Raw genomic sequence first — 12,428 nt, forward strand, 5'->3', positions numbered from 1 at the left:
AAGGCGGGGGCCCGGAAAATGAGCTTCACACTTAGCAAATATGTCGGGATTCAAACCCGGGATTTCCGCGTGACGAGCGAAAGTTTTAACCACCAGAATACCCCAGTGCCCCTGGACCCCGACCCAAATTTCATGATGATGAAGCGGTATTAGAGATGACATGCAGTATTATACCATGGTCATTAATACGTACTTTACACAAGAAACCATTGTCCTCAGGCTCGCTAATATCGATGATGCCAGTCACAGGATTACATCTTGACTGGTCTGGATTCGATAACTATCAAACCACCTTCATATGGCTGGATTGTTGTTCAGTTTGGTGTAAAATTAAGGTCACTCAATCACTATTGTTGGACGTTACATAACAAACAATAAGTCACCCATTCACACACCCTCACTCATTCACTGCTAGACCGCAGTTACCAACACCTCTCTCCCTAGCCTCACAGGCCCTGGTGCGCGGCAGGATAGAATTGTGGTTAAAACCTTTGATCGTCACTCTAAAGACGCCCGTTCGATTCCCCATATATGCGAAGCCCATTTCTGGTGTCACCCGTCATATTTTGCTAAAAGGCGGGGATAACTAACTCACTCACTCGTAGTCCCTGAACCACATTATTTCTCCACTGCCTAAGCCTCTCTGCAATGCTATAACCCACAGTGAAGCCAGTCTAAATTTGCCTAGCGTCTGAATTTCACATCAGGTTCACGAGTATAGTCTAGAATCGATCGCCCTTATCTGTTTGGTACATCAAGAACATATTGACGGGTAGGTACCTGTTTACAACGTATGTTACAAGGATATGTCACCTGTCAGTGATCTCAGTCTGCTCACTCAGCAATAACTGGGTATAAATAGGGCCTACCAGGACAGCTACATCGCCGCTGCTGCAATCCACAGGTGACAGAATCTCAGCTACAACTCTACAGGTAAGTCCGTCTTGTTGATACCTCGGTTCCGTTCTTCTTCACAATGTACTGACATAATACACATGTGCCAGGTACTGGCTAGACTACTGTTTAGTCTCTGAATATATAGAATCTGGATTGGAACAAACTGGACAGGAGACCAAGGCAGATGGGATATTCTGACCAGAAACTGAGGAAGTCTACACTTGCCCAATGTATGGCTTCAGCATTGCAGGGCGGACTGGGAGGACGGGGTGGGGAATAATTCGGTTGGAGATTTAACAGAATTATATTTTATGGATCCTTTGGGCATCCCAGATAGCCATGTATTCCCGAGTTTGGCTCCCCTATCACCCTATCCAACTCTCTAACAGTGACAGTGCTACATGTATGCTCGTTCTCTTTCCTGAAGAGATAAACATCACGAGTCGGCATCGTGCACTGCGATAGAGCTGGAATACTGTGGAAACCCAGACCACTCACTCACTCACTCAAATTTACACATGATCTCAGCAAAGATATGCTGTCAATCAGCCATTCATATTACTTTACGGGGTTTGCTCTTTCTCAAACGCGTATATTCATTTGCGGTGTTCTTATGCAGTTTCCAGAATCTCATGTGCGCTTGGTCACTGACATGAGTCCGTTTATACCATCACAACTGACTGCAATTGTTTGTGAGTAGTAATCTGTGGTTGGGTAAATACAACAAGATTAGTTCAATAGAAACTTTGCTGAGAATCACGTGAAATGTTTGCAGGGTTTAAAATGTGTCGGCTATTTTCTAAACACTTAACGTTTCTGTTTACAAAGTTTTAAAGATGTTTACAAAACCAGTGATATAATAAATTTAGTTGAGAGGAATAGGTAGCTCCTCTGTGTATATAGCAGTATTCAGTCTATGTCGTTACCGGGACGTACGTCTCGCCTTGGCTGGTAGGTCATTTATAGATGTTTAAGATATTTTCATTAATGTTTACAAACAGAATCATATGAGTAAATGTAGATTTAAAGTATATTTCACACTTGTAGTGTTATCACAAGGTTATCATCTTGCATATCTACGGCGTTGATTGTCAAGTGCACAGTCACAATGAGTCAGGACATTGTAACTTGTCATGTGTTCAACTTCTTTAGTTAGACGAAGTTCGGGGTGAAATCTTGTACCGCACTAGACGAGCACTGTCGGTTCCATGTCACAAAGTCTGTTCAGCTGTAAACAAAACAAAGCATGTAGGGATCGTCTCAAAAGTTAAACCACGAAGAAAACAGAAGTTCGATAACTTTGACAAGGAAGTCATTCGTCGAAGAGTTTTCAGGCTCAACGACCACAAGGAACCACCAGCGTGTCGTAGAATCAAGACAGAAATAGACAAGTGCATCATTATCATTCTTCTTCTTCTTCAGATGTTGTTAAAACACAAAGTGGGAGGGGGTGGGGAATGGCCCCACACTGGCGTAAAAATATTCTGTTCTCACTATGAGATCGGTTAATGTTCAAATCGGGTGGCTAAGAATGTGAAGGTGACACCTGAACATTGTTTTGCTGGTCAAAGTCCTGTACAAACACATGCAAAGTGAGGTCGAGAATTGTCATGCTTCAAAGATCAACCGTTGACTTAGATGAAGGTAACATCGTTACGTTGAACCGGTTCTCTTTCACAAGGTCCCATAGCCAATTTCGCTCTGGGTGGAGATTCGGTGCAATCCAGGATTTGGATTGTTGTTGATGATGCGGCCGTGGTGTTTGTACGAAGATGTCTCAACTGGATGTAGCGACCCTGAGCGGCGGTAGCAACATTAGGTTGACTTGAGTGTAACGTTACACTTTTGTTCAACGTTTCTTTTTTCAAACGTTATGTCGTCGGCAACCACACCAGTACATGTTGGGATTCTGCATGGATTGGTTTGTGTCAAACATTTTCCTAAAGTTCAAAATATTTCTTATGTATAGTTATTTTTTTTTGTTTCTTGAAGAGTATATTACGTCGGTAACGTCAACACCTTTTGCAACATCATCATGCGTCTGCTGCTAGTGTTCCTACTCCTGGGACTGATCCTGCTGCCAGACGCCGAGGGGTGGGGGCGTCGACGGTGGATTAGACGGGCATGGAGAATTGCCAGAAGAGTGTACAGAGTGTACAAAGTATACAAGCACATACGAGGTAAAACTGTAATGCCAGGCAGGGATGGATATCATGGCCTCCTTAGAAGAAGATTGACGTTTGTGTGCGCGCGTGTGTGTGTAGGGGGATGCTGTGGTGTGTGTGTGTGCGTGTGTGTGTAATGTGTGTGCCTGTGTGTGTGCATGTGTGCGCGTGTGTGTGCATGTGTGTGTCTGTGTGTGGTGTGTGGGGGAGGGGCGTAGTTTGTAGTGTGGTGCAGTATGTATGGTATAGTCAAGCATGAACCCTGCAGCAGCGAGGTTAATGTTTTTGGTGACTCACTACTGTCGTATTCATACCCACTTCCCCACCCCTATACTCATTGCCGCCACCCCTCCTGCTTTCTGAAACGAACTTCTAAGTTATTTTACGAGCATTTTGAAAGATTAACAGTGGTCCGGTTTTGTCTCCGTAAGGTTTGAGTCTTACTTTTGTGTTTTGTTAGCTGTCGCACATCGTTTTTCCAAACGAGTCTACTAGAATTTCCGAATATCCTTCTGGTGTACCAGGTGGGAAATTGCTGTAATACTGCTAAACAGTTCTCTGTTCGTTGAAGGTCACTACTTATACGGACGTGATGCCAACGACCTTGACATCAATAAGGATGGCATAATTGACCAATCGGAGGCCGAGAAAGTTTTTGATGCGCGCGCAGTGAAGGACTTTCTTCCTCTTGTGGATGAAGACGGTAAGTTTTCGGCTTGTTTTTATTGTCAGACACGAATGTTACTTGTCTGATCGACATGCTCATAACACATTTAGCCCGGACTTGACTGGCCATGATGCTAGTAACATATCTACCCGGGATGTGACCCTGGACGTAACTGGGCACCCTGCTAGTATCACATCTACTCTGGACGTCACTGGTCACCCTGCTGGTAACACATATTCTATGGACTTGACTGAGCATGTGCACCTTGCTAGTAACACATCAACTCAGGACGTGACTGCTAGTAACACATCTACCCTGGACGTGACTACTCACCCTGCTGGCAACACATCTACCCTGGAAGTGACTGGTCAGCATGCTAGTAACACATCTACCCTGGACGTGACTGGTCACCCTGCTGGCAACACATCTACTCCGAACGTGACTGGTCACCCTACTAGTAACACATCTACCCTGGACGTGACTGGTCACCGTGCTGGCAACATATCTATCCTGGACGTTACTGGTCACCGTGCTGGCAACACATGTACCCTGGACGTGACTGGTCACCCTGCTGGCAACACATGTACCCTGGACGTTACTGGTCACCCAGCTGGCAACACATCTACCCTGGACGTGACTGGTCACCCTGCTAGTAACCCATCTTCCCTGGACGTTACTGGTCACCTTGTTGGCAACACATCGACTCAGGACGTGACTGGTCACCCTGCTAGTAACACATCTCCCCTGGACGTGACTGGGCATGCGCACCCTCTTGATAACACATCTACCCTGAACGTCACTTAGCACCCTGTTGGTAACACATCTACCCTGGACGTCAATGGGCACCTTGTTAATAACACATCTGCCCTGGGCGTGACTGGAAACGCTTGTTATTGACCACAAATTGTGTAACACGTCTGTTTGCCACGCTTATACGTGTCCTCAGTCTACATCAAATGAACGGTCAGTTACAGAACGGTCCCTCTAGACTGGGACTGCAGGGGTTCTGCTGTGTAATGCAACCTGCAAACTTGTAGTATTTTATTGCATTATTGTTAAGTAATCTATTATTCCATTATTGTATTCTGTTATTCTACTGTATTAATACATTTTGTTCATCGTATTATTATATTTGATTGTAGTATTTCATTGTATTATTGTGTCCTAATCTTATATTGAAATCTTGTAATGTTGTAATATTGGCAGGCAATTCTGAAGTGAGCGTCGATGAGTTCACCAGGACCATGCGAGACCTGATGACTATAGATGCAGGTAGCCCAGCTATAAGCATATCAGAGTTGATATTCCAGTGAATGTTCCTTTAACACCACAGTCAATATTGATCCTAAAAAAAGTCAAGTTTTGGCCAGACAAACCAGTAATTGAAATCACTGAGCAAAGCGGATACACGCTATCAAGGATAATCAAGGATAACATGGTTAAGGATAACAGGCACTGTGACCAACGAAACCTCCCTGCAAACTTACTCACTCGAAATACGTATGAATGTCTCCTTTGTTATGTATTGGGTGTTATGTACCTATCCACTCTCCGCTGTCAGATCAATGTCTCCTTTGTTATGTATTGGGTGTTATGCACCTATCCACTCTCTGCTGTCAGATCCGGATCTGAGACGTGCTGCTGAAGAGGACGAAGACGTTGACGACTTCTACTCCAACGAGTAGTGACGTCACTTCACACTTACCTGAGCAAATAAACGCAGTAACTGTCCGCAATGTCATGTGATTACTTCGTTCGGACACCGGTTTGTGTCCCTTGCCCATTTCAGAATCCTCTGAGGTAAGGATGGCGCAACTACCATACTCTTCCTTCAGGACGTCACATGTACTTGGCATCCTCATCACTTCCGGTCTACATGAAGTTGTAATTAACTCACTCATTCACTCTCTCGCCCATCTACCCACCAGTTCACCCGCTAACTCACCCATCCTCTCACCTTCTGGAAAGAGTTCACACTCTCGTCACAATGTCGCTCTGCTTATTAGAGATTTTAACCGGTTTCAATGGTGACGAGGGCGACTTGTTGAAAACATACTCCAACGTAATAATAGCCAATTGTTCACCTTATATTTTCAGATGTATATTTCTAAATACGAACTGCAAATTGGATAGGTTTTGAAACATGTACATGTCGGAAAGCGCACGTAAAATCATGAAAGCATGCCAACGAACTCGTCGGTGAAAACAGAAAACATGAGAACCGTCATGTACACAAATACGAAATTGTACGAAATTTGTAAAAGTAGCCAACTTCGTCCTTCATGTGTATTGCCGGTGAAAGAAAACAGAAAAGTAGCTGTTCTCGCATGAAGAAGTTCTGGTGTTCATGCGTCAACATGAAATCCTTCCAAAGGGGTGCGGGTAGCGGGATAACAGTTGGTCACGAATGACGTCACACAGAGCCGATCGTGTCGTGTACACTGATTGGGTTGATTGTACAGTCACAACTAGAGGGTCACTTGTCGAATCTGTGTATGATCCATAAACAAGGTTCCCGTCTTGGACCGTATACAACCATTCCAGTCCCCTGGCTACGTAAATTACATAATCTAGTCTAAACGGCGTTGTGTCGGTAGCATTGGATATTTGACAACATTAAAGTTTACATAAATTGTGAAACTGGAGTCTGAGAGTACCGCAACTAGGTCATCTTGACCTGGTCAAACCAACTAGCTTAACTACGTGTGTTTCCTCACCGGAAGTTATAGGTTTAAATTCAGTGATCCCTGGGTTCTCGCGACGTAACGAATGGTTCCGAGATGTAACGAGATCCGACTGTCCTTGGGTTCTTACCTGCAACAGAGGGTTGATTAACGAGCAATTCTGGTGCCGAGAATCTGTGTTGGCCTGTGTTTTTGTCACGGAGCAGCAACATGAATCACATTCTTTGGAAACAGAGGAACACCAGCCCACTGCATCTTATGCAATCTCTTTAATATCTGCTGAAGATGCATCCATGGCGTCGTTCCATGGTGCAGCCTCCGAAACCAATAGTACCAGCACTTTGGCATCATGGAATTGCCAACATTCATGCCATAGTTTGCTGTGCTGTTATCTTGGAAAGATACTATTTAAGTAGCCTCGAAACGATATCCATTACTGCTATTCTTACAAAGCATCCATTGAAGGTCTAAAATTCAGCATATCATTTTGATGTGTCGTACTTATGAATACATTGTTTAACCTCATTTAGTGCTCAACGTATGTTGACTGGCAGCAGTTTGAGCAGCACACAATCGGTGACTGACATCACGAGCACATATCAATGCAGGATAAGTTGACATAGAACATCAAGGTCAAAGAACCTGACCTCCGATCCCGTTAGTCACTTCTGCCAAACATTCAAGACAAGTTTCGAACTCTCACCATATTCCATTTCGCTCTTTTCGAAAGTTAGACCTGAAACCATTTTGGTTCAAAGACCATTTGGTATGTGTACGAAGGACATTTTCACCCACTGTAAATCTCCCACCTACTGCAAGTCGTCATGGATGACGGGGCGAGGTGTGGGAGTTCGGATAGGTTAATTCACTATAAATGTCCAATAATCCTCCCACGTGGTTGAAGGAATCTCTGCCCCAGGCATGCCGTGTCAGGATCTGACAAGGACTAACCAGCTCGTGGTTTCTGGGGCACAGTCCAAGGGCTGACCATTGTTTACTGTTGATTGCATAGTAATCACGGACACAAGTGTACATTCCATACACCTCACTAAGTAGTCAGCAGGATGGGCATAGCGGTTACACGTTGTTTTGTTAGTAGTGCAGTGGTATAACGAGAGTGGACACTGGAACAGCCATCACACGATGTTCCTGGCTAAATGAAACCAGAACTTTGTCATTGTGAGCGGACGTGTACATGATCTGTAATCAGAGAGGAACACCCTCTGTGAAAGTCACCAAGTTTATGTCACTTGTAAAATACCTCACCAAGTGAATATGTCACCTGCAATTACTTTAACAAGTGAATATGTCACCTACAATCAGCTCACCAGGTGAATACATCACCTGTAATTATCATACCAAGTGGGTATATCACCTGTGATTACCTCACTAAGTGAATACGCCACCTGTAAAATACTTCACCAAGTGAATACGGCACCTATAAAATGCATCACCAAGTGAATGCGTCCCTGTAAAATACCTCACCATGTGAATGCGTCACCTGTAATTACCTTACCATGTGAATGCGTCAACTGTAATTACCTCACCAAGTTTCATCCATATATGTCACGTGTATGTACGTGCCAGGAAACCAAATGTACATAAGTCAACTACAAAATTCCGCTGGAATTCTTCAGCATTTAGTTAAACGTCCCAAACATCCAGATTTATTCTCACATTGAGTGGACAAGTGTTTGTATGACAAATCACTATGTTTATATATAAGTCAGTATCTACCTGTTGACACCTGTGAGATGCTGCATGATAGACGTTTTTCTTGCTGTAGTCCTTGTCGCATGTCAGCTTTGAAAGGGCAGGCACGTTGCGCCGAGTTTATGTTTCTATTTCAGACTGTTTATGTCTTCTTCCACATAACGCGTGTCTACTTGTGAGTTCCACAGGGTCTCTTGATACGCACAGCTTGTGAAGCGTCTTTATGCATCATACAGAGAAGTGCACGGTCATGGCAAAAACATGCCGGACCACAAGGCATTGCCCAGTGGATAAACAGAGACGTTCACACCGGCAACCCAGAACATTTGCCAGTATCATTCTTGAACAACAAGCTGTAGACCATCACTGCGCCACCGGCTCCAGGTGCCGTAACCTTATATATAATGACCACTCAAACTGGCTGCTAACGCTCAAACACAAATGCATGACATATTTCGGGATGTGAAAAATTGTATACACGGGTAAAATAGATCCAAGTTTATTTCTGAGTCTGGAGATGCTTGTTGTTGACCCGACAGAAGGCTATTAGGGCATGCTGTCGTGTTAAACACAGGTGCCGAGTGGACAAGTTTTGGAATAACCACAAGGCACAAGGGAGATAGCTGTGCTAAACTGTGTATGACACGGGTATTTAAATAACACACAAACTTAAATAAAACTGTAAGTAGGAAGCCTAGGATATAAACTTGAAAACAAACTAGCGCCAAACTTTCTGGATATATGTTTAGTGGTCTGCATATTAAAGTCCATATAAATTTAAAGAACTGACTCCCAGATTCATGTTATGAATATGATGATTGAATACATATTCATGACTTTGTGACTGGTTAAAGAACAGATCTAGAATAGTGATGCTGAGACACACGTGGGTCCTCGCTTCACCTGGATCAAGCGCATGTGTCAGGTTAGAACTAGTCTTTATTGTGAACTGAATGAAGAACAAAGTCGAGACACAGTTTGTAAACAAGATTATGCTCGATTACGTGCCAGGATTCTCGTCCATATTTAAAAGAAACTACCTAGGTAAGTAAGTTAGTGAGTGAGTATTGTTTCACGCCACTTTTAGCAATAGTCTAACAATATCACGACGGGAAGCACCAGAAATGGACTTCACATATTGTACCCATGTGGGAAATCGAACCCTGGTCTCCGGCGTGAGGAATGAACGTTTTAACCATTAAGATACCCGAAGGTGCCCTACCTGAATGACAACTTGATAACACAACGATGTGAATTACACAATGTCATGATAATCAAAGCCACACGGAAGGGCCGAGGGGGTCCAGGTCTTGGTAGTAGACACGCGTTCCGGCTGGACACAGGCACATTGGGCCTCGCTTATGGTCAAATAGGCATACAAAGATCAACATATGTACTTTCTTTTATGGCAGCGGTGCCACTGAATTGAGCAGCCGGTCATTGAATCGTTCTGCATGGTCAAACGCCGAGACAGAACCAACCCAGTCAGTGTTGGCTAGGGACAAAGGGGTGTCACACACCTGTTACTGTAACAACCTAGGATGGATCGGCGTCATAGTCACTGGCGCCAATGGGAATACCTGTAGACTTGTCTTAGCTTAACGCTGAAATACGGGCAATCTATCTTACCTTTTCACATGAAGTGAAAAAGTTGCTGAGTCAAACTGAAACAATCAACCATAGTTTTTCATCACTGGTGCTATTTCTTGTTTTTGTTCCCGATTGGCCTTTTCCAATCACGTACCGCTTGTTGTTTTTTTCTATTACTTGCCGTTGTTTCTGTTAATCCGCTGTTTATCACAACATACCATGTATACAAAGCATCTCACTATTTGGTTGTATTCACTTTTTGCTTGATAATTATAACAATATAAGAATCTACATCGAAACGTCGCTCAATTTAATAATCAAGAAGTTGTAATCCATAAAGCTGTATGTTTCATTTTCAGTCACACTTTACCTCCCTGTTCATTTTGTCACACTTTTATGTTCGATTGGTAATGTCTTATGCTAGCGATTTTATATAAAATTTAATTTACAACGTTTACATTTTTATAGAAAATAAACAGTTTTCGTACAATACACTTGACATGGGTAGTGTTGACATCCTATTTTTGAAAACCAGTACCCTTACCTTTCTTCGACCCAAGCAATACATATCTCAACGTTTCATCAATTTAATCAGAACTAATGGTTTTCTAGTCTTAAGTAATCTTGCACACAGCTGGGCCTAATAAAGCGTACCTATGAATTTAGCCGTGTATCTCCTAGTGTCTACAGAGATAGCGTTCATGTTGTAAATACTGACTCAGGTAAGCGTTCGATCAGATTAACATCATGACGTCTGTAGACTTTCTGTACAATATCCCATTTTGTCTTTGTGGATAAAGAAAGTCAAGCAGAGACAATGGTTCTTTTTCTTCCAATGACATTTTAAGAAATAATGAAAGTGATGATTTAGTTGATCCAACCTGAATCTGCAGCAGGTGTCTCTGTATCCGTAGTTGCCAGGGTTGTCATTTCACACATTAAACGTTTTGGCTCCAAGGTAAGGACATCAGACAATGTCGAGTTCCACACATGAAGTACGTTTATATGGCCGGACGGCTCCTCTTTTGTGACATGTAAAGAAAAGTCAAAAACAGTACTCATATTTCCAAATAACAAATATCTCAAACCATATGACCCGAAGTAGTTAAAATACGTCTCAGAAAAAAAAGTTTTAAACTAGTGATGACCATGCTTTTTCATAAACTTTGGTATGTGAAACAAAACTATGGATTCACAATACACACAATTGCATTTCACACACAAATGAGCGTAGAGTGTAATATTACATATGCTACAAAGCTAAGTCTATTTAGTGAAAGTGATTTTCATTATAATTTCAATATTTAAGTTTAGGATGATTAATATCATAAAATGTATGCTCATCCGTCACTTTGCAATTAAATTGTTCATCAACACTTGCCTCATACAGTCTTGTTGCAGCAGTAGCGAGTGGTTTGTTTTATTACCGCCTAAACCATCTTCTCTGCAAAGGATCTTGACATCTCCCCTCATCTGAGTTGAAAACACTGCAGCGGTTCAGACGTTCTTATGCTTAGTGAGTGAGTGAGTGAGTTGAGTTTTCTGTCGCACCCAGCAATATTGTAGCTATATGGCAGTGGTCTGCAAATAATCGAGCCTGGACCAGACAAGCCAGTGATCAACAGAAGGAACATAAATCTGCGCAATTGGGAAGCAATAACATGTGTTTATCAAGTCAGCGAGCCTGACCGCCCGAACCCCTTTAGTCGTTTCTTACGACAAGCATAGTCGCCTTTTCGGGCAAGTATGGGGTTCTGAAGGCTTAATCTAGCCCGGACCTTCACGGGACTCTTATGCTTAGCTGATTTGGGAACAGAAATGTGAAGTTCCTTATTGATGCCATTGCTGACCACTGGTACGCCAAAACTAAACTCAAAGTCACCATCATCAGTTCAACGTTGTTTTCCACATTTACTACACAAGACTGTGTGACAAATATGTCATTTTCTTCCTCTCTCTTCCTGTTTCTCGCAGTAGTCTAACGATTAGTAGCGCGAGCGCACACATTTGGCCGATATTATGGCCACTTCCAGAAGATGTCGTTATGCATAAAAATTGGTATGTGAATAGCCGCGTTTGTGCGATACTTTCTCAGTGTTTAAGTTTCATAGGTATGCCATTGTCCATTTCATAGAAAATAATTTTCATGATATATGACCGATTTGGATAAATCTGTCGTCATTTCCTTCGATTGATATAATAGATATAACACAAACCCGTCGTTTTGGTTGAAAATGTAAGCAAACAATGTAACCCTTTTCAGACTTACCGGGATGTGTTGGGACAGAACAGGACATATCTACTTGGAGGTTCGGCCTCCTTGTGGCACATGCCACTTCCGTTCATGCGCGAGCGTTCATATCGTAATTGAGTTTGATATGTTGCAGATTGCTTTGAGGTGGATCTCGCACATTTCATGACACTCTTCGTTATATTGAGAAAAACGTTCCAGCATGTTCGTACGGAGAATTAACAATAACGAAACTTCAGGACAGAACACCCCCTATCTGGTTCCGCCTGTGTGTTTTAAATAGCTACGTTTGGGTGCTGGCGATTATGCGCTGAACTTCTAAGGCATGACTTGTCCATACGTATGTTTGCATTTCTTTTTCATTTACTCACAAACTATCATCAGAAACAAAACATATGTTAACAGGGCTACAGCAAGCTTTTGAGACAATGGCTTATGGATAGATACTAGATAGATATATC

The 12,428-nt window shown here is 42.8% G+C and overlaps 1 protein-coding gene across 1 annotated transcript; it reads left to right on the forward strand.

The window, feature by feature from the left end:
- The first annotated feature begins 676 nt into the window (after positions 1-676).
- LOC137269811 (uncharacterized) lies at positions 677-5,460 on the forward strand. The gene is made up of 5 exons (XM_067803648.1): positions 677-933; positions 2,890-3,077; positions 3,634-3,765; positions 4,936-5,001; positions 5,350-5,460. The coding sequence occupies exons 2-5, from the start codon at positions 2,933-2,935 to the stop codon at positions 5,412-5,414; spliced, it is 408 nt and encodes a 135-aa protein (XP_067659749.1). The 5' UTR covers positions 677-933; positions 2,890-2,932; the 3' UTR covers positions 5,415-5,460.
- Positions 5,461-12,428: the final 6,968 nt, after the last annotated feature.

The sequence above is a fragment of the Haliotis asinina genome, unplaced genomic scaffold, assembly GCF_037392515.1.
Source record: "Haliotis asinina isolate JCU_RB_2024 unplaced genomic scaffold, JCU_Hal_asi_v2 scaffold_17, whole genome shotgun sequence".
In the NCBI taxonomy this organism is placed as follows: Eukaryota; Metazoa; Mollusca; class Gastropoda; order Lepetellida; family Haliotidae; genus Haliotis; species Haliotis asinina.